At 28.0% G+C, this 24,673-nt stretch overlaps 1 protein-coding gene and 1 long non-coding RNA gene across 8 annotated transcripts; one reads left to right on the forward strand and one right to left on the reverse strand.

The window, feature by feature from the left end:
• The first annotated feature begins 649 nt into the window (after window positions 1-649).
• On the forward strand, window positions 650-5,712 carry LOC149031476 (uncharacterized). Its single transcript, XR_016177714.1, has 2 exons — window positions 650-3,126; window positions 3,196-5,712. It is a non-coding gene; the product is annotated as an uncharacterized LOC149031476 (long non-coding RNA).
• On the reverse strand, window positions 5,662-24,407 carry MRP (Multidrug-Resistance like Protein 1). Of its 7 annotated transcripts, none has more exons than XM_089175854.1 (23): window positions 24,171-24,407; window positions 23,690-23,811; window positions 22,546-22,845; window positions 21,847-21,984; window positions 21,660-21,770; window positions 21,065-21,264; window positions 20,609-20,797; window positions 19,896-20,529; window positions 19,445-19,591; window positions 19,267-19,351; window positions 18,987-19,186; window positions 18,409-18,910; window positions 17,554-17,731; window positions 16,444-16,570; window positions 16,122-16,347; window positions 13,222-13,446; window positions 12,282-12,502; window positions 7,725-7,905; window positions 7,498-7,606; window positions 7,270-7,396; window positions 6,507-7,029; window positions 5,939-6,185; window positions 5,662-5,859 (listed from the first exon to the last, which is right to left on the reverse strand). In XM_089175854.1, the coding sequence occupies exons 2-23, from the start codon at window positions 23,732-23,734 to the stop codon at window positions 5,745-5,747; spliced, it is 4,830 nt and encodes a 1,609-aa protein (XP_089031980.1). In that variant the 5' UTR covers window positions 23,735-23,811; window positions 24,171-24,407; the 3' UTR covers window positions 5,662-5,744. The 7 variants fall into 7 exon arrangements, with proteins under 7 accessions (XP_089031980.1, XP_089031977.1, XP_089031978.1 ...); XM_089175851.1 differs by lacking the exon at window positions 12,282-12,502 and adding an exon at window positions 20,884-20,904 and having other exon boundaries at window positions 13,226-13,446; XM_089175852.1 differs by lacking the exon at window positions 13,222-13,446 and adding an exon at window positions 20,884-20,904 and having other exon boundaries at window positions 24,171-24,406.
• Window positions 24,408-24,673: the final 266 nt, after the last annotated feature.

Raw genomic sequence — 24,673 nt, forward strand, 5'->3', positions numbered from 1 at the left:
TTCAATAATTATCTTATATAATAATAATAATATTTTTTATATCTTTTTTACAGTCAATCTCTACTTTCCATAATTATTTTTATTTGTTTTATATATATATATACAGCATGATAATGCTTATATTACAGTATTGTTATATTATGACTGGTAGATGCCATTTTATTCACCCATTACTATCTTCTGTTTGTTTTTTTCCTCATACGACACAAAAAAAAACAAAAGAAAAGAAAATCATCGTAAAATAAAAGAAAACGATGCTAATTATCTGCACGTAATTACGCAAATCCACAAATCATAATATAATTTAACGTTACATTTTGTTTTTGTTTATTTGTTTGTTTGTTTGTTTTATTTCGTTTACTTTTATAACAAATGATTTTCTTATCGTTGAAAGAGAACAATTTAAATCCGTGTGTTTTCTTTCGATAATTGTAAAACTAAAAGACTTAATTGAAATCAACATTTTGTATTTAAGATTTCATTTCTATTTTTGAACACATTAAATTTCACAATTAAGTATTCATGATTTATATATCAGTTTTTGTTTTGTTTTTTTTTTTTTATAAATCTAAAAGCTTCATTTTTGATTATTGTTATTTTACAAAAAAAAAAAAAAAAGAACAAAAAATACTCCAGTTATCGAATGATGATAATAATAAAAAGTTTATAAATAAAATTCTATACGCCATATTGATTATTATAAATTTGTTATATAGTATTTAATTATGTCGTATGTGCAAAATTTAATGCTGATTATTTTTTTGTCAATTTAGGTTACTGATTATTACTGATGTTGCATTATCTATCACGTTATTAAAAATTTTGATTACTTTCGTCAAGAAAAATACGATTTTACTGTTTCGTAATATCATTTATCTCAGTAAGAATAATTAATATCGTTGAAATAAATGTAAGCAATTTTTTTCCTCATTTTAATATGGCAATGTAAGAAAATTTGAAAACAAATTATTTATCATACTTTAATATTACATTTAATACATTAATCTATTATTTCAAGGTTTGTTAAATGATCTACTTTCTTATCTTAATCTGTCATAAATTTGACTAGAAATTATAATTATACGAAACATTTCAAAGTCCTTTTGCAAGTTCATCGTTCAAAGCTACAAAAATATTATTTATTAAATTGTGTCTTTTACTTTTTTTTAGAATAAATTTGCCACTACGTAAAAAATTAATCGTATTAATTTTTTTTCTTTCTTTTCTTTTTTAAAGCGTGTCTTAAAATGGTCTTAAATCATTTTCCTCAATGTCAAATTTTATTTTTCAATGATAGAAGATTTCTGTTTTACCGACGATCAGATAGCACTAAATAATCTTATCATTTGCCGGTAATACAGATCTCGATTTTTTTACAACTGAACATTAATCGAAAAGATAGATTCCTGTTTTACCGATCGTCGGCAAAAGTACATAAATTGCGGGAATAAAATCATATTGAAATTTTTTTTCGTAAAAATAATACTTCAAACGATACTTTACTTGTTTTTTTGTTGTTATAAATATTTCACGCATAAAAATAAAACTTGTTAGAAAAATATTCACAGGCCGTCTCCTCGCTCAAGTTTTATTTTTTACATGAAAATTTGTCAATATGTTTTTTTTATGCATATATATATATATATATAGAACAGTTTTAACAATAATTTGACAATTAACGTTAAAAACTTTGGCATTTATTCTCATATATTTGTTCTGACGCTACAAGTAGTATATGCTGCATTATTATGTTAATTGTTAGCTTAAATTGGCAAAGAAAATATTAAAAAAAAAAAAATTAAGAAATATTCATCTAAATATATTATTAAATATTCCTAGATGAATAGTAAGTAGATGATTATTATATTATATTAGATAGTAATTAGATATTTTATTAGGAGAAGGCACTTTTTCCTTCTGCTCGTATCATATAGATAGTTATTACAAGTGCTTGTTATTATTTTAAAAGAAATTCTTTAATTTGTTTTGTGTATGTATATTGTATGTGTATGAATTTCTATTGGTGATGTATATTGTTTTTTTTGGTAACAACAAATTGTAAATAAAAGTACTTTCATCCTGAGTTGTATATATATATATATATATACAGTATTTATCGAATTATTAAAAGGTAGACTAGGCCTGCTATTTGCAAAATTGCATAAGAATTGCATTATTTTTCATAAACATAATAAATTCATATTTTATATTTTCATATTACAACTATTTGAATATGTGATTTTCTTTTACATTGCTAATATCATTCATCATCATCATCATCATTATTATTATTATAATTTTTACTAAGGGTGCCTCGCCACGCGTTGCTGTGGCTCACAATCAGTCCAATACACACGTCTTTAAATCAACGAATTACCTTATACCGATTATAAATTGAGATATAAACTATCCTATCTTTCAAATTGAATGAAACTGCACACAGTTTGCAAAATTTTATTCAAATCGGTTCAGTAGTTTAGGAGTTCATTGCGAACAAACAACGTGACACGTAATTTATATATATTAAGAAGAAGAAGAAGAAGAAGAAGAAGAAAGATTAATATCATCAAACAAATTGACACATTTATAAAGATTATTTCTAGCTGCAATCAAATATTTGTCAAAGTTAACGAGACAATTGTTGTGTGAATTATAAAAATAGATAGAGAAAAAAATGCTAAAATAAATATACTGAAAATGATTGTATATATATATATTGACAATATAATAATAGAAGTTTCAATTAAAACATAATGCAACATCACAGTCTGTGCTTCGAGTTCGAGTATCAATTTAAAAACATTTGTGACAAAGTGTTTTATGTTTAATTTGTCCTGAAAAACAAATTTAATAATCATAATAAGTGTGACAACGTTAATTATAATAACTACGACGATCTTTAAGCTGCTGCTTGTTTGTTGTTGTTTTTTTTTAAGTGAAAACTTCTTTAGAATGAGTGTGATTTGAAAAAATGTAACGGAACGGTAGACGGCTATGAAACGGAGCGGTGGGAGGCGATGAAACGAAACGGTAGGCGGCTATGTAACGGAGCGGTGGGAGGCGATGAAACGAAACGGTAGGCGGCTATGTAACGGAGCGGTGGGAGGCGATGAAACGAAACGGTAGGCGGCTATGTAACGAAACGGTAGGCGGCTATGTAACGAAACGGTAAGCGGCTATGTAACGAAACGGTAGGCGGCTATGTAACGGAGCGGTGGGAGGCGATGAAACGGCCGCGATGCTACTAAATAAGAAGAGAATACAATTATCCTACAGCAGATATTTTGTATTCGTCTGATTCTCTCGAAACTTAGTTTTTTTTAAAGATTTTACTTCTATAACACGTGCACATTTGCACACATGTTTCTTTTTTTGTTTGTTTTTTCTTGGTAACAAATTGAGATGTGATTTTTTTTATAATTTTTATATGTTAACGTATATGTATATATATATATATATCTAATTTTCTTATTATTTAAATCTTATTTTCTATTATAAAATGAAAGGAAGATAACTATGGTCACGTTTATACATTTACTTTAAGGCAGAATGTATTTATTATTTGTAAAACTACGAATTTTTGCAATAGGATTTTTTAATTTGTTGACTTTCTTTTGTTAATAATAATATTACGTTAAAAAGTATAATCTCATTGTTTTGAAAAATTATTTAATATATATATATATATTAATTTTATAATAATATTTGTTAATCATTTTTAATGTGTTTACAATTAAAGCAATTAATAATAACATTAATACAATTACAATTTAAATTTATATATATAAACATTTTGGGGAATAATAAAAAAAAAAACTGTGATGATAATCATTTAAAATCAATTCATTTAATTTAATCAAATTCAATTGATTTTAATTGATTTGAAATTTGTTTAACAATATAATGTGTAATTGTATTTAAACAAAAATGAATGAGAATTATTATTATTACATTTGATTGATTTAATAAATGAACGTTTAAAAAACAAAACAAAACAAAACAAAAAAAATTCATTCATTTTCTATTGCTCTTCTTCTCTTCTATAAAATTGACTTATTATTTAAAGAAACATTTTGATTTCTGAGGTATTGTTTTTTTTTTTTTTTTTAAATGCATTTGTAACAACGTTTTGTTAATTCTAATGATGTTTTAAATAAATGCTATTTATATGGTAAATAATTATAATAATAATAATAATAATAATACGTTTAATTATATTCTGCGATAAAGAAATGTATAAATGTATTGCAATCTACAAAATTGAACTTATGTACAGACATTTTTGTTTTTTTTTTTTGTAATTATTTTACCAGCTTGCAAGAAAATAAAACATTCTTCTCCTTTTTTTTTGTATTATTTGTATTATTGTAGTTTTTTTTTTTTTTTTTATATAAATCCTTCCAATGCCACACAACCATTTTATTTATTTATTTATTTTTAAACTGCATGAATATAAAATATTGTAGGTTTATTGCTTTGTATTGCTAATATTTAATGAATATGAATTTTTTTTTGTTTTTTTTTTTTTATAAAATGCAGCATTAGATGGATTTGATGTTAAATATATTCAAAGCATTCGTTATCATTTATCCAATCACACAAAATATAATTAATTAGAAGATAATAATATGAATTATATATCAATCATGAAAATATTTTCATAAAGTACAAATATAAATTATCATCATCGTTTACACTCAATGAAATTTGTTAATAAATTAAAGTTTATTTGTCATAAAAATTATAATGATGTATCATATATATATATATATATATATATATATAATATATATTTTTTTATTATTATTAATTATAATTAAATTAAACTTTTTATTAATCATATTGATATGTTGTTAAATTAATAATTATTATAAATCAAATCTATGTTAAATATATTATAAAATATTGAAACTTGTCTTTTTTTTTAAATGTTTATATAAATAATTTGACAAATAAACTTTAATTTATATAAAATAATAAAATATATTATTTTTATAAATTGTAGAGGAATTTAGTTCAATTGTTAAAATTCAATGTTGAAAATAAATCAATCCCATTCTTAGAAATAAACTGTTGCAAGATTGGTAATGATAAATAATAAATAATATTAATACTGAAAATATATAATAATAATATTAATAATAATAATAATAATAATAATCTTTTGTGCTAAAACATAAATAATGTTATAGCAATAATTTGCTTTCTATAAGTAGATGTTATTTTCCCCATTAATGTGCATCATCATCATCATCATCATCATTTCATGCACCTACTTAAAAATGGCAGTAATTTTAAATAACAAACATGTATCTCTAAACTATTTTTTTTTTTCTTTTTAAATTAAGCGCTGTGCTTGACATTGATTAATTATGTAATAATGTTTGTGTGTGTGTGTGTGTATTTTGTGTATTTTTTGTGATGTTTAAATTTTGTTCCTTAAAAAATATTTACCCTATATAAATCTATCTATATTTATATTTATATAGATAGACTATAGTGTAAATTATATAATGATTATTAATTATTAATTATTAATTATTATAATTTGTTCACAGCTGTATCAATGAATTTCTTTCTTTTCTTTTCTTTTTTTTTCTTTTTTTGTTTCCTTCGATGGGAGAATTATTTTTTTTATTTTTAATAATAAAAACCTTCGTGTTTTCTTTTTTTTTTTTTTTTTTTTTGTAATTTCATTAATTTGATAGGCTATCATCAAATTATTTGTGACGTACATGTAATTATTAAGCTACCAGACCTGCATCTTTTGCCATGCTATAAAATGCACTTGATGAATTTCGAAGTAAAACTTCGGGTGCATCGTATTCAATAATGAGCCCTTTGTCCAGTACAATAACTCTGTAAAAATATAAAATTTATTGAATTATTTCTTTATAAAATAAATAATATCTAATTTATAAATACATATTATATTTACCTATCAGAGTCCAATATTGTGTTAAGCCTATGTGCTATTGTTAAAACTGTGCAATCCTTAAAATCTTCCCTAATTGTTCTTTGAATTAAATCATCTGTTTCTAAATCAACTGCAGCTGTTGCTTCATCTAATACAAGAACTTTGGTTTTACGAAGAAGGGCTCGTGCTAAACATATTAATTGTCGTTGACCCACACTGAGATTATCACCTCCTTCGGATACTTCATGTAACAAGCCATTAAGTAGATCTACACAAATTAAAATATGTTATATATGTGATTATATAAATGTATGTATAAGCTAACCCTTGAAGTGCACATGGGGTGTTTAACACCCCAACAAATGTTTGATTTCTCGAAAACGGTACTGAATTCGAAACAATGGGTATAAAACCTTTTTTGTATCAAACTACTTTGAAAAAAATTGCGAGGTCTAAATATTAAATAGCGGCGGCTTCAGGTGACACGTTCAAACACGTTGGGGTGTCAAACACCCACAGTGTTACACTTTAACTAACTTTTACCAAGTGTACACTTTAAGGGTTAAATAATATATTTGTATTTGATTACTTTGCACAAAAGATTTAAGATGAGCATGTTCCAGTGCTCTCCAAACTTCATCATCCGTGTGTTGATCAAACGGATCTAAATTCATTCTCAAAGTTCCAGAGAATAATACTGGATCTTGTGGTATAATGGTCAATTTAGATCTAAGATCGTGAAGACCTAATTTAGCAACATCAACACCATCGATAATAATTTTTCCACTAGCTGCTTCTAATATTCTAAATAATGATAAAGTTAAGGAAGATTTTCCAGCGCCGGTTCTACCAACGATACCAACTTTTTCTCCACCATTAACGGTAAATGTTAAACCATGAAGAATAAGATCTAATCCTTCTCTGTAACGAACTTTGTAATCCTTGAATTCAACTTGACCGGTTACAGGCCATTCCTTTGGTGGAGCAGTTTCTGGTACCACCCATGGTGCTTCTTGAGGTGTCTCACTATATTCTTTTATTCTTTCTACTGCTACAATATTTGTTTCTACATCAGAGGTCATGCGTACAAGCCAATTCAAAGTTTGTGTAATCTGAAAAAGTAATATAACAATTGTAATTATATATATATAACTTGTATATGTATAACTTAATTAACACGTTGAACGCCATGCCCATTTTTAAGGAAATCCCCGTCAGGCCCCACGTGGCACCGTTTAGATGTATCATGTTATACGCTGTCAGCCATTTATGACTGACGTGGCCTAAACGGAAAGTCTACTGTCACTCACCGATGACTGACGTGGCGCTCAACGTGTTACCTGTCATCTTACCTGTAAAGAATAACTGACAGACAATCCAACGAAACCAGCACTAATAGTATCTCTTCCTAATACAACAAATAATGCTGAGAAGAATATAATTAAATTTCCAACCATTTCCAAACGTACTGCAAGCCATCTATATAAACATTTAGGTTATGTATATCTTATTATAGAAAAAAAAAAAATGTCATTTTGTTAACATAAAAATTATGAAATATTCAATGTATATATACCAACCTATTTGCAATTATACCAGGATAATAACAAACTTGATTAAAATCTACTTTACTTTCAGATTCATGTATAAATCTATCTTGTACACCAAATGCTCTGATTGTTTGAGCTCCTGAAAATGAAAATAAACATTTATTTGGAATTCATATATTAAAAAATGTATTAAGTATGTAACATACATGTAATATATTATTTATGTAACATGTAACATATTCAAAATATTGACATACCAGTTACAGATTCACTAAAATGTGAATATATGGGAGATCTTGATATTGATTCCAAACGTTTTAATTGTCGTGAAGTGGCAACGTAAAAACGTTGTATGAAGTAATATACAAATCCTATTGGTACAATTACAGCAACAAATTCTGGTGTACTAAAGCTGATAACGAAGAGAGTTGCTATTACCTGTAATATTAATATATCATTTTCAAATAAATTTCATCATATTAATTACATTAATGTTATCTATTGAAAAGAAAAACAAAATATTCATTGTTGCATGTATATAATAATTAAAACTAAAGATAAAAAATGAAAATAATAATAATAATAATAATAGTATTATGTATAATATTATGGGCATAATTTATAAATAATTTTTTTAATAGAAAAATAAAAAAAGTAACTTCACATAAGAAAGAGAAAAATATTACGCATGCACAATCTGATAAAATAAAACACCCATGTCTTTCCAGACACCCATAGCATGGCAGAACACAATTGATAAATATATGCCACAGGTCCACCAACATGTACCTTAAACAGTTATTACCCTTCTTAGGGTATGCACTCACATACATACATAAATATATATGTGTAATTATATATATAAATATATATTACACATATATAAAAAAATACATATTTCAAATTCATGTAATTTTACCCATGTCACCACCCATTGTATATCACAGGAACACATCCAGTACGTGTACATTATTTTTATAATAAAATAGGACTCACAATAAGCGGACACAATTATACTTGTACAATTTTTACAAAGAATAAATATACATATAATAAATAAAACTAGCACAGTGTCGATCCATAAAATGCAAAATACAGCTAACAAATTTGAATGGTAATTACAAATTTCATTATTTCATATTATCTTTTTTCTTTTCTTTTTTTTTTCATTATAAAATGTAAATAATAATTTGAATCATTGTGTATTAAAAATATTTGATTTGAAATTCAAATATCTGTATATATATGTATATATATATATGTACTAGTGCTTTTGATAAATAAAAAAATATAATAAAAAGATAAAAGACATAAATATATATATATTGAATTATTATTCCTACTTGAATAAGGTAACGAAGAAGAATAATTAATCACTTAGTGTTTCATTGTTCAAGATAATCTATAGAAAAATAATAAATCAAAACACATCGAAGTAGAATAAGAATAAGAAGAAGTAGAAGTAGAAGTAGAAATAGAAGTAGAAGTTAAAATTTTGTTTGTTTGTTTGTTTGTTTGGATTTCACAGATCTCTTCGAAAAAGAATTACCTCGAAAAGACAATAGATGCTATCAGAAATTTGTGGAGGAAGAGATGTATCCAGTATGTCCACATCTTTAGCAAACCTTGAGATAATACGACCAGTAGGTGTTGTATCAAAGAAGGTCAATGGAGCACGCATCACAGCACGCAGCATCATTATATGCATCTGGCGAGCAGCCAGCCAGCAACCCAGCTGAGGTGCCAAATCGCAGAAAAAACTCGCCATCGCTACAACATCAGACATCGATAGCTTTCATTGTAACCATATTGCGGATGGTCAACAAAATTCAAGGATCCAATGCTATATTACATAAACATAAGAGTTACAATTTTTTTTTCGTTTTTTTTTTAAACAAAATTACAAACGTATATAATTTTCATATGACAAAATTTGATCAAATTATTTTGTATTTTCATTGATTAATGTAAAGTTTTCATTTCTTTTTTTTTTTTTTCATAAGCCACATTATAAATAATAACAAAATAATTATTTCATATACATATATATTTATGTATATGTATATGTATATAAAAATAAAGATTTGTTTTTTTTTTTAATTTATAAAAAAGTTATCTATTATAATTGAATTATTATTATTCGTCTCATGTTATGCGAGGGGGTGAAGTTTGCTGTGACATGCGAAATACATAAATATAATAATGATAACATAGTTTTTAATAAACATAGCAAAAAAATATACAATGCAGATAGTTCCCACTTTTATGAATTGCCATTATTATTATTATTATTAAAATATAATATTGAAAAAAGTAATATTAATAATAATATTATTATTTTTGTTTAAAAACAGGAACTATCTTTATATTGAATTTGTAAAAAGAGACGTATTTCTAAAAGGCAGTAAAAAACATTGCAAGCAAATATACAGTAATATTAAAATAGTATAACACAAGCACAAGCATTAATTTTACTTTTTAAATTAAATACATTACTTGTATAATTGTGTCCATTACCTTAATTGCTAAATTACATATTTAAAATACAATATAACATTTTGGTTTTTTTTTATCTTTCAAATATATCAGCACATTAATTCAATTTTTAGATGCGTGTCCGATGATATATATACAAATGAAATTATGACTATGAATTTGATTTTTTTTGTAAAAAAATGTTTCATAAATATATAGTGCATGCACATCTGAAATATTGTTTATATATTATACATAGGTTGGAACTTAAATAGTGGCAACTATTTATTCACAACCGATACAAAAGAAGAGTTACATGTTTGCATCTTTTACTGTCTTTCAAAGTAGTCACTAGCGTTGTGTAGAACCCATTGCCACTTATGTGGAAGGCGTAGTACACCGTTAGCAGAGCCTGTTCTGTTAATGGTGCAAATCGAGCTGTCTACTGCCATGTCTCATCCAGTGTTACGATACGGCGTAAGAAAGCCTCTCCTTGACGCTCATAGCGTTCCAAGTGCGTCTGAGCAGCATCGAAACGCATCGTGAGCACGGCATGGTTCAGTCGACATCCGGAATTCGCGGGTTTGAGTCCCCGCTCTCCGACAACGAACGAGGGAGCATGCCTGCTCATCGTCGTGGCTTTGGGCTCGCGGGCGTCAAAAATGATGTTCTTGGGACCACCGCCAACATTCGACCTAGTGGTCTCGAGGGGCAACCGGACTGCTGCGCTTCGCACGGGGGATGAGGCTACCTGCGAGATCACCATGATGATAGGTTTTCCCCGCAAGGAGCAACGGGCACAATGGTTCAAGGACTAGTATACCAGACTAAGTATACCATTAGCAGAGCCTGTTCTGTTGATGGTGCGAATGGAGCCGTCTACTGCCATGTCTCATCCAGTGTTACGATACGACGTAAGAAAGTCTCTCCTTCGCGCTCATAGCGCTCCAAGTGCGTCTGAGCAGCTTTGTAACGCATCCATTCCTGCATTTCCGTCAATTCATGCGGAACCCATCGTGGCATTCGCTTCAGAACTGTTCCAGAGATTCGACAGGCAGTAGACTGCTCCATTCGCACCATCAACAGAACAACAGGCCCTATCAACGGTAAACTATGCCCTCCAAATCGCTGACAATGGATTCTACACAACGCTGGTGACTACTTTGATGGACAGTAACAGGTGCAAACATGTAACTCTTCTTTTGTATCAGTTGTGAATAAATAGTTGCCACTATTTAAGTTTCAACTTAACGTATGTTTCTTATATTTGATATGTGGGCGTAAATAAATCAATTTATTTAGATAATATTTTGTAATCAAAATAGATTATCAATCATTAATATCAATAATAAAAATGATAATGTTGTGTATATATTAAATATGATGTATTTTCATGAATTATTGCACCCTCCCCAAAGAAAATATTTATTGCACTTGATATTTCCTAAAAAAAAGAATCTAATCAAAATTCCATTAATCCTTCAATGAGAAACTGACATCTTTGGAATAGTAAAACGTTGATTGAAAAATTATATCTGATTCATTGTTCAAACAAGAATTCAATTTTGTTTTTCAGATATGAAACGACAAATGGTATTAAAATGGCTCAATATTATGAACAAACATAATTTCGTTATAAACTAACTATGAAAAATATTATACAATCTTCATTTAATATTCTTCTCTCTTTTTTTTTTTTTTTTAAATAAACAAACTCATAAAACCAACATGATCAAAACATGCAATGAATATAAATTGACTGACCTAATTTTTGAAAACAAAAATTTTGTTAAAATTAATGTGTAATTGCTGTTGTGTGTAATATAACTAATGAAATCCTAAAATTGTCACTGAGTGTGATTTGAAAATATAACTAAATGCATACAGCAGTGTAATTAAAAAAAAAAAAAAAAAGAAAAAAAAATGATTAAAAATGAGATTTTCATTTTCATCCAGATAATATAAATGAAAAATAATATCAATAAGTATTAACAATGATACTTTTGTGTTTTTCTTTTTATAGACATTATATATGTAAGCTATAAAGGTAGATATTTTTTGATAATTATAAATGTTGGTATAATTTTTGGACAGAAAAATGATATAAAGTTTATTGTGGACAATAAAAAAAAAAGAAAAAAAAAATGTTGCGCCCCAATTAGCACATTAAAATTCATAAAGCAATTGCTTGTAATAAAAAATGTCGACAAAATATATATATATATATATAAAATAGACTATTATAATTAGAATAATGATTTATCACAATTGTAATAAAATTTGATTAAGAATCAATATTTGTTAAACGTTGTATATTTCAACGTGAAAAAATATCATACCCGAAATAGACAAGTGATCCAAGAATGCAGTATGGCTGGTAGAATATTGTCAACAACATCGATGTCTTTACCGAGTCGACTAAGAATGCGACCAGTTGGTGTTTGGTCAAAGAACGACATCGGGTTGTGAAGAACATGGCGCATTGTTTTTTGGAAGAGAGACGTGGAAGCGATTACCATCCCCTTTGCCACGAAAAACGCCATTCCAAGTACTGTCAGGCCTACAACGATTGGTGACAACTTTGATAGATATTAAATTGGCAAATTATATTAACATTTACACGTCACTTTATAATGAATTTGACGATATAAAAAGAAACAAAAACAAAGAAATAATAATAAAATATATAAATGAGTAATAGAGTTTTGATTACAGCGTATCACCTGTCCAGTATAATGTACAAGTTTCCTTATTGCAATAATCACACATGTATATAACACAGGTGCATTATAAATGAAAATAACAAGGAATGGTAGTAGTAATTGCTGTGCAATGTGTTACTATAAAAAGCACCAAACAAATAATCGAACAAAGCAGAATTAATTAATTATAGCACTATCGATAATAATAATAATAATAATAAAAAAAAAAAGCTACATAATATTTTGTTACTACAATTTCTAATTTGCTATATTATCATCTATAAATAAAATAACTATTAAAAACGAAGAGCTACAATATAAAAAAATAAAATAAAATAAAATAAAATAGAACATAACAGAACAGAACTTAAAAGATGTCAGTTTTCCTACATTTTGCCATGAATTAATCACATTTGTACCCATTGGTGGACCATTTGTTCTTAGTAGTGATATTTAAACATATTTTGTTTTTGGTTTTTTTTTTTTGGTTTTGAAGCAACATAGGTGTAAAATTTTTTTTTGTAAATAAAACGACCAGAAATTTCATCTACTTTGTGAGATTAATTTGAAATCTCACATACCGACAATAGACAAAAGAACCAGGCCTTAATACATGGTGGCAAAACGTTGTCTATTATATCAATGTCCTTTCCAAAACGATTTAATATTCTGCCAGATGGAGTAGTATCAAAGAATCCGACAGGTGATCGCAGTATGCCAAATAACAATTCTGAATGCAGCAATTTACTGCTTTTTAAACTGCCAATAACCAACGTCAGCTGTGCAATCATCACAAATGTCGCTGAAATTTAATTTGAACTTATTTGCTACAAATGTACTATTATAATATGAAACAATTGTAATTGTTGTTGTTGTTGTTGTAGTATCGCTTATTAAAAAATTCTTAAAATATATCATTTTTCATCTCTCTTGTTTTTTTTTGTTAATATGTATATATAATAATAATTGTTTAATTTGAAAAAATTAACGTCAATTTATAATTTATTATGAATGTAATAATAATCACGAATGTAGAAATATCTGCCCAATTTTTATGATAAAACGTAAACAGAAGCCTTTTTTTTTTTTTTTAAATATACATTTTGTATATTTTTTTTACACAGTTACAATGTTAGTAACAATTGAAACGTCATTTCTTTTTTTTATTTATTTGTTTGTTAGTAATTTTAAACAATTATAACATAAGTCTGTGCAACAAATTGCTGATATTATTGATAGTAATACTACAGTTGCAAAATAATTTCAAAATTAACTATGGAAACATATTTTAGTTTTTGATTAATTATAAAAAAAAAAAAAAAAACATAGAAACATATATGTACATGTATATCCATGATTTAGTATTTAAAACACATCCATCTTTGTTTATATATAAAAGAATATTTTTGATATTTGTTTAATATACAAATATATATATATATTATGTGTCAAATTTGTTATTAAACTACTTCATCACATGCTCATATTTAATAATACTAAGCTTGAAAAATTCTATTGAAAAATATCTAAACTTAAATTTAAAATTTCTCTAATGCTAATATATATATACATAGGTTGGAACTTAAATAGTGGCAACTATTTATTCACAACCGATAGAAAAGAGTTAGATGTTTGCACCTTTTACTGTCATTCAAAGTAATCACCAGCGTTGTGTAGAACCCATTGCCACTTATGTGGAAGGCGTAGTACACCGTTAGCAGAGCCTGTTCTGTTAATGGTGCGAATCGAGCTGTCTACTGCCATGTCTCATCCAGTGTTACGATACGGCGTAAGAAAGCCTCTCCTTGACGCTCATAGCGTTCCAAGTGCGTCTGAGCAGCATTGTAACGCATCGTGAGCACGGCATGGTTCAGTCGACATCCGGAATTCGTGGGTTTGAGTCCCCGCTCTTCGACAACGAACAAGGGAGCATGCCTGCTCGTCGTCGTGGCTTTGGGCTCGCGGGCGTCAGAAATGAGGTCCTTGGGACCACCGCCAACATTCGACCTGGTGGTCTTGAGGGGCGACCGGACTGCTGTACTTCGCACGGGGGATGGGGCTACCTGCGGGATCGCCACGATGATAGGTTTTTCCCCGCAAGGGGCCCGGGCACAATGGTTCAAGGACTAGTATACAAGACTAAGTATACCATTAGCAGAGCCTGTTCTGTTGATGGTTCGAATGGAGCCGTCTACTGCCATGTCTCATCCAGTGTTACGATACGACGTAAGAAAGTCTCTCCTTCGTGCTCATAGCGCTCCAAGTGCGTCTGAGCAGCTTTGTAACGCATCCATTCCTGCATTTCCGTCAATTCATGCGGAACCCATCGTGGCATTCGCTTCAGAACTGTTCCAGAGATTCGACAGGCAGTAGACTGCTCCATTCGCACCATCAACAGAACAACAGGCTCTGTCAACGGTAAACTACGCCTTCCAAATCGCTGACAATGGGTTCTACACAACGCTGGTGACTACTTTGATGGACAGTAACAGGTACAAACATGTAACTCTTCTTTTGTATCGGTTGTAAATAAATAGTTGCCACTATTTAAGTTCCAACCTACGTATATATATATATATATTATAAGAAAATTGAAAATATTTTTTAGTAAAAACAGATGTAAACGAAAAATATACATGCAATGAAAAAAATTAGATTTAGTTAATAGATACAATATATATATATCAATAATAATAACATATTTGTGGTCATCAAACATATGCTACTAGTAAAGCAGAAGAAGTTTTACGATATAAATAACATTATATTAATGCTTTGACACAGCAAACCACACTCGCACTACTGAATTAGAACTCAACATTTGATTTAACATAAAGTTTTTTTTCTTTTTTTTTTTTTTTTTTTTTTTGTAGTAATGTGTGGCAATATATTTTTTTTTTCTTTAGAAATAATTTTGGAATATAATCACATACTAAATTATTATATAAAAACAAAAAGAAAAATAAATAAATAAAAAGAAATATAATTTATAACGTAGTGTATTGAAAAAAAAAAAATAATAATAATAATAATAATAATAATAATAAATTTTTTTCAGTATGTATTAAATTTATACGGACATAAATATATCCCCATAAAAAAAATATATATATATAGGAACCATGCCCTTTTTGTACAATAATACAATTATAAAAACAGCACGAGTCAAAATCATAATTTGTTAATGACACAAACAAATTAATTGGCTTCTGTATTAATAGTAATAGTAATAATAATAATAATAATAATAATAATATAATAATAATATAAATATATATATATATATACACGATAATACAAATGCTTACCTGAATAATAAATAAATATACTTCCATGGAAAATGATTACAAGTTCCATGAAAATACGTCAATTTTAATAATAAATAAACGATACCTCTTATCTGTCAAATTTTATATAAAAAAAAAAAAAAAAAAAAATATGAAGTTAATGTTATTTTTTTTTTTTTTTTAAACATACCTTGCCCAAAACCAAGAGCTCCATATACTCCAAGATACATGTCTCTTCTTGATTCTTCATTTACTATTGTACCATTCACTGAAGTCATATTATCATCTGACCACTTACTCAGCCAAACGTTTGATCCAATACTGAACGATTGGAAGACAGCATTCATAATTATCGTAGATATTGATAGGAACCATCCAATAGATTTAAAATAATGCGAATACACTTTCCACTTGACCTAATTTTTACAAATCAATATTTAACATTTTCTAATAACAAAATATTTTCATTATATATATATATACATATATGTATTAAATGATTTTTTTCTTACACTGCCAGTTTCAGCTTTTTCTACTTCAATTAATTTTTCACCTTTCTTCGGTTGTAATGCAGCTTTATCTTTCATATTTTTTCCAGATAATAAGTTTACAGATTGTTGACTTTCTGTAGAATATTGCCTATGGGAATGATAAATAAATATAATACTTATTTCATATAATTTTATTATTATTATTATTATTAACTGGCATTAGGAACTCAAAAGTTCATTGCAGCAAATATCAAATCCCGCCATTGTTCCCGTCCCTGAGCTTGACCCTCCATTCGCAGTCTTCGCAGTCTTCGTAGCCTATTTTTTTCAGGTCCCTTCTAATATTATCCTCCCATCTACGTCTAGGTCTACCTAGTGGTCTTTTCCCGTTGGTATACCGACCAGTATTTTATACACCGTTCGATCCACCCCCATGCACGCCACGTGACACCTGCCCATCTTAATCGGCGTGATTTTACGACGTTGATAATGTCCGGGTTTGTTGTACAATCGATGTACTTCTTCAACGTTATGGAGTTTCCTCCATTCGCCCGTTTCCTCATCGCGTTTTGCAACCGAACATTTTACGAACAACTTTGTTTTCAAAAACTCTAAACTTCTTTTGGGCCCGTAACGTAAGTGACACCACGTTTCGCTACCATAAAGAACTACCGGTAGGTTGATTGTCCTGTATATCCTGATTTTTAATCACCTAGACAATCCGACACGAATTCCCCAAGGTTATCCCCATCTGGAGATCCAAACGGGGGACTAGTTTACCTCCGGAAAATTGTACCCTAGTAGAATCCATGGCGGTTTTCGTTGTTTCTTGATAAAGTCTTTTTATGGAGTGAGTTAATCAGACCTACCCTACCCAACCCCCGAACAGGAGGGCCAATTCTAAGTCGGCTGTCCGCGACTGCTTATTCAATTTATTCGCAGCTAACCTCCGTCCCTATGCAGGACCAAGAGGTCCTTCCTCTATCCGCAACCTGAGGACGCGCTGTGTCGTGGTGACTGGGACCCACCCACCCCGGGGACCACTACAAACTAGTTTTCCTTCCCCGAGACTAACAGCTATTATGCTAACACAGATTTCATCTAATTTAATGATCATTAATTTAATCTTACCTCTTGAGAGAACCATTTAATGATCTTCTATCAGTTATTGATCCTGATTCACTTTGACTTTCTGAAATTCTTGATATAGTACGTGTTAATTTATCTTGCAATTCTTGGGTAACGATTTTTGATTCCAATTGCTGCTTAATTTCATGTAAATCTGCATCCGAAGCATCATCAGAGTGCACTGTTCCAAATTTGTCAGGTCGATGTTAAAATATAATTAATATATAGAATGTATCATTGAATAATTATTGAAAATAAATATAAAGGCATAACTAAAAGAAGCTAATTTATTAGGGTCAATTTATGCTATATTTTATAAATTAGTTTAATTTAAATTGTGCTACACACACACTCAATCAAAATATATTATCCTTTCAATAAATAGGATTTGAAAACAAAACAAAAAAACCACAGCTAAATAATTAATGAATATTATTAATTACAATTTGTCATGCATTTCTTTTGTTTTTTAAATTTTTTAAATTTTTTTTAAATGTTATAGCAATACTATAATAATATATGCTGCAATCACGGATTTAATGTATATACTTTGAAACAAAACAAAAACAATAAATGAATGAATAAATTTGAAAGCTACTACTCATGTAAAAAAAAAAAAAAAAAAAAAAAAAAGTATACTTCAATATAAATAAATGTAATAATAAATAATTATTAAAGCCGAGTGCAACATAATATTTTAAAAGAATAGCATAAATAGGAAATAGACAAAAATTCGTAATTACTTTTTCACTAACTTACGATTTCCAACTAAGACCCATGGAAAAATATAATTTTAATTATTAATGATCGATATATTGAAATTTATTAAAATGATACAAGATAATTGATAATAAATACCTTCTTGTAAATGTTGCATTAAAAATTCAGCAAAGGCACCCCTTTTGTCCATAAGCTGTTTGTATGTTCCATTTTCTGTTATTTCACCATCTTTAAGAACAAAGATATTGTCAACTTCCGGTAGATAAACAATATCATGCGTAATGTGTACCCTTGTCTTTTTCTTTAACAGACCACCAGGGCCTACCACATTTTCAAATATATGTTTTCCAACATGAGAATCTACTGCACTTAAAGGATCATCCAAGAAATAAATGTCTGATTCATTATACACTGCTCTTGCTAATGCAACTCTTTGTTTTTGACCACCGGACAAGTTGATACCCTTTTCACCAATTTCTGTTTGATCTCCTGCAGGTAACATTTCAAGATCTGGACCCAACATACATGCATCTATAACTCGATTGTAAAAAGCTTTGTTTAATGGTTTTCCAAACAAAACGTTATCTTGCAAAGTTGCATTTTGTATCCAAGCTTGTTGAGAAACATATGCAACAGAACCCTACGAAAAAAACATAATGAATTAAAACAAATCTTGAAATAATACAAATAATATTTAACAAAGTTAATGTATTTACTTTTGTATTAACACGACCATTTAATTTTTCCATTTCTCCAAGAAAAGCTGATATCAATGAACTCTTTCCAGATCCAACTGATCCAACTACTGCTACTAACTGACCTTGTTCTATGGTCATATTGATATTTTTTAAAATTGGTTTATCACTATTTTCCATGTCCCAAGCAAAGCTACCATTCTCAATGACTAATGGATGTACTAAAAAGTAAAAAGTATAAATTATAATGAAATTTTTCATTAATATAAATAAACAATAGAATATTTTACATTTGACTTACATTCAGATGGATCATGTTGTACATTATTAGGATCAAGTTCTTCCGTGTTCATGAATTTATTAATACGTTTAATGGAAACATAAGCCTAAAAAGCAAATAAAAAAAAAAAAACCATAAGATTATTGAGATAATAATATGAAAAAGATTTATATTTTTCTATAAACTTTAAGTTCATTACCTGAACTATATTACCTATCATCATAGGTAACATAGAAAGCGGGAATCTTAAAATATTGAATAAACTTAGTGAAACAAATGCAGTCTCACTGTCTAATACATTTTTTTCATCTATAAGTACATATGTAGCAAAAGACACCAATGAAACCTGAAAATTAACAAAGACAAATAATTTCATTTAAATTGTTTTTATTTTGTATATAATCTTAATATATATAAATTACGTGTGTAACGTTGTTTGTCCGCAATGGACTCTTAAACTACTGAACCGATTTGAATAAAATTTTGCACACTGTGTGGAGTTTCATTCAACTTGAAAGATAGGATAGTTTATATCTCAATTAATAATCGCAATAAGGCGGTATAAGGTAATTCGTTGACTTAAAGACGTGTGTATCGGACTGATAGTGAGTCACAGCATCCCTCCTAGTATAAAATAAAAATAAACTTACCAAAAATGGTGCACAAGACCAAATAAAACTCGTTCCTGCATTAAGATATGCTGCTTCTTTTAACACTTGTATTTCCTTCTTTCTAATGTGTAATATTTGTTCTTCAAAAGATGGCTCCCAAGCATATAACTTCAACACTTTTATTCCATTAAGTACTTCATTCATTAATTTAACTCTGTCATCTTTGTCCTTCATTTGACGAATTTGTAATGTTTTAACTTTATTAGCAATTAATGCATTAATAGGTATAAGTACAATCATAACAGCTAATCCAGCAAGCACAGCTGGACCTAATTTCTCCCATAAAAATGACAACGCTAAAATAATTTGTAATGGTGCAGACCAAATCATATTTATATATGCTGTTAAATCCATAAATCTCTGTGCATCGACGGACATTAAATTAACTATTTCACCAAGTGTTGATTCTTTTCTAGCTGAATTTGACATTCTCATTGCTTTTCTATAAATAGCTGTTATCAGTGCAGTACGTATACGTAATCCAACTAAAAACATACGATGAAAATATTGCGATAACACTAAGGTTTGTAATGTTGCCGTAATTAAGAGTAAAAGTGCATAAAAGTAGCCCTTCCATAATGGTTCACCACCACTAACAAACCTAATAAGTAATCTGAAAATAAAATAATATTATTATGTAAAAACAGTCAAAATTATTAACAATTAATTATATTAATTTTATTTATACTTACTTTAACAATTGTGGACTAATAAAACTCATGATATCTTGTATAAGTTTAAGTACCGCACCAAATATAAAAGTTGCACCAAAAGCCTTACAAAGTGGTGGTAAAATAGAAGAAACTTTCTTCCTAGGAGTATTATTATCAAAATTAACTTGACCAGATGATTTTCTAAATGACGCTTTAGCATTTTGTACACTAAAAATGAACAAAAAAAAGACAAATCCTATTTAATATTCTTCTTCTAAATTATCGGAACATGTATTATTATTACATGCGCTTACCTAAAGTAAGACCAAAATAGCCTTGTTAGCCAAATAAATAAATAATTCATTATTGAATTACATGCGCTTACCTATACTTTATTGTATGTATATCATTATTTAGTATATATATATACTAAATATACATACAAAGCTAAATATATCAAACTACAAATAGTGATCTAAAAATAGTGATACTTACTTATCTTCTTTTCTAGAGTTTTTACTCCAATATGTAGCAAACTTTGGAACTATCTGAGAAGCTGTATCTTCAGGATTCATAGACCATAAATTGTTAGCTTCTAAAGGTTTTTTAAAACCTTTCCATGCAAGTGCATCGAACCATGCGAAAGTAAGTCTCGATGGAAATGATGAATTTTGTTCTGGACATGGTCTTTCCACCTATTTATTAATACAAAATATATTAAATATTAATATTTATGTTTTAATCTTTGTTTACTACCCTTCCTGGAGTAACACGCTTACCATACCCGGGTCCTTTGGACCCGGACGAGAAAAATTGTTATAAAACAAAAAACTATTGCATAGATTTACTTCAACATTTTTTTGAGAATTCTTTAATACTTACTTAAAAAGATTATATAGGTTTTATAGCTTTAAATTAAATTGAAATATGTTTAAGAAAATTACCAAAGTTGAGTACAATTGAGAAAAAATGACTCAAGTTGCAAAAAAAAGGTCTGGGTTTTTTGGACCCAAGTGTGGTAAGCAAAGGTTAATCACAAGTATTGTGTGTAAAAAGTATAAGAAAAAGAATCAATAAATTTCAATCGTACCAATGGATATTCCGAATATTTAGGCTCTGCGTCAACAAAGAAATTTAATAGGAACATTGACAATATTAAACTGTAATAGATCATATATGATACAAACAGGTACGTCAGTTCCTAAAACGAAATAAAAAAATATTTTATTTTCATTTGTATTTGAATAAACTTATAAAAATAAAGCAAGTAAACCTACTTCGTTTGAATATTGTATTAATAAACTTCTTAATTGCACAATACCGCATAATACAAGGAAAAACCAAAATAGAAATAATAATCCTGATGTACGCATTCCATACTTTTTATTGTAGAATAGTAAAACTCCTGCTAAAACCTAAAATTAAAAATATTATTGAAATAATTAAATATTCTAATATTTATAAATCTTTAGATTTCTTTCAAATAATAAAATACAGGATGTCATGTAACTGATAATCAAACAGGATGTGATACTACATGAAAAACTAAGTTGAAAATGTATTATAGAATGGACATTTTATAAGTAGACGTACATTTTCAGTTTGACAGACTTCATTATTTTACTCTAGGACAGGAGTCGGCAACCTTTTGAGTCAGAAGAGCCGAAAATTACAATTTACAAAATTTCAATGTTTCACATCAAAAGAGCCGCATGTGGCTCGCGAGCCGCAGGTTGCATTTTCGAATTTCTCAACATATTTAAAAACATTTTCAGAGTATAATATCTTCTATGCTTATCAAAGAAAAACTTTAGTTTTTAAGTTGCAAACTCAATCAAATACTCGACAAATTTTCCAACTTATTTTAGTTACAAACAAAATCTTCTATGAACAAATTTTACTAACTTGTATCATCAATCACAGGACACCCTATATATATATTTATATATGAGTATTTAAAATAATAATATACTTACAAAACTAACTATTTTTATAACAGGGGTAACGTAATCTACATTGTATACAGTCTCATAAGGAATATTGTGTATTGCTTTTCCTAAATCAACAATTGTAAGCACAATTAATGCCGCAGTAAGTACTTGCTTAGAAATATATAACCACGTGTATGGGATATTTTTTCTTCTACTATTTAACAGATAATAAACTTCCATAGCAGAGAATATCCAAAGAAACAAGCATGGTACCCATATTAATACAGTTTTTTGAAAACATTCTGTTAAATCTGGATCATCCGTGTTCCATGTTAAATTAGCATCCTAAAATATTAATTTTATTTTTAATTTTTCACATTTTTTTTATTCATTAATTTATAAATAATTAATATATATATATATAAGTATTGCTATAACCAAGAAATAACTTTTGTAAGAATTTTGTTAAAAAGAAAAAAGAACAAATTATTTATTAAAATTATCATAATATTAGATTTAAATAATTTATAGGTTATGATTTTCTTGATTAGGGGATGAAAATGGTATTTTAGTATAACCAAGGTTATAACTTTTGTTAAAAAGTGTAAAACAAAAACAAAAAGAAACAAATTATTATAATAATAGATTTAAATAATTTATAGGTTATGATTTTCTTGATTAGGGAATGAAGTTATGTCAAGGGATGAAAATGGTATGTTGGTATAACCAAGGTTATAACTTTTGTTAAAAAGAATCAAACAAAAACAAAAAGAAACAAATTATTATAATATTAGATTTAAATAATTTATAGGTTATGATTTTCTTGATTAGGGGATGAAGTTATGTCAAGGGATGAAAATGGTATTGAAAATAAAGATTATATAATGGTTACTTAATTAAGTGATACAAATATCATAAAAATTTATCTTGAAAAAAAAAAGAAAATTATAAAATGCAATTAATTTTATTATCATTGACAAAAAATGTAATTTATCTGATATAAAATAGATAATATAAAGATATTTATGATCAAAACTTTTTTAAAACTTATCAATTTTTATGTCAATATATGAAAACTAACGAAAGTATACAACACTTTTATGTTAAAATGAAAGAAAAATCAAGAAATTTTGTAAACGTTCAAATAAATAAAACGGAACAAATAAATAAAATGTATTAATAAACTCACCCAAAATTTGGATCCGCAAAATTGATCCATAGTTTGACTTTCCATATCGATACATTTAATCTTTCACTGATCCTTCCTTGGATATTTCTTGACGTTAAATAGATGAGATTATCTTGAAGAATCTAGATAAAAAGAATTTGTAAAATTTGGTTGAATAATATGGCACATGCTATTCGAGGCCAATACACCTTTCTCTTTCCCTTTCTCTCTCTCTCTCTCTCTCTTTCTCTCTTTTTCTTCCCCTCTTTCCTCCCACCACTCAATCAACCCATTATCATCTATTAGTTTCATCTTTTCTTTTTACAAACGAATAAATGCATGTCATCGTTACTCGTGTGATTAAAGAAGAAGATTAAAAAAAAAAAAAAAAAAAAGAACAACGAAAAGATATTAATAAATTGTAGACAAAAAAAGAAAAGAAAAAAAAAAAATGTGTAACCCCAACAAGAGAAATATATTATCACAATCACACAACACTCACCTAACGCACGAGGTGTAATTTAGAATTTCTGTCTATCCGATCATTCGTTTAGAAATGAAAATCAAATTCTCTTATTTTTAAGTCTTGATCTTCGATTTTTCTCTCTTTCTCTTTCTGAACAAGTCACAAAACTACGAACAACACATCGAACATCTCTCATTAACGAACAAACAATGACTGCAATAAATCGCGTTCACGCTACATTGAACTTTGCGACGACCACTAACGCGAATCCCCGTTGGGTGAAACTTTAAAATGGCCGACAGATGGCTCCATTAATAAACTCAGTCACTGCAGAGGAATTCAACCAATGGGATTGCTTAGATGATGTCATTTAAACGCGACATTGATTGTAACATTTCAAATTGTGCAATTTGTTATCTTGATATATATTTCTTTTTTTCTTTTTCTTTTTCTTTTTTAATAATACAACTTTTAATGTATTTATAATACTTATTTAATTCTTTCATTCTTTTCCTTTATACAAATATAAAATTTGTTTT

The sequence above is a fragment of the Polistes dominula genome, unplaced genomic scaffold (assembly GCF_049000335.1).
Source record: "Polistes dominula isolate Pdom_NZ unplaced genomic scaffold, Pdom_raw_medaka contig_19, whole genome shotgun sequence".
NCBI classification, from domain to species: domain Eukaryota; kingdom Metazoa; phylum Arthropoda; class Insecta; order Hymenoptera; family Vespidae; genus Polistes; species Polistes dominula.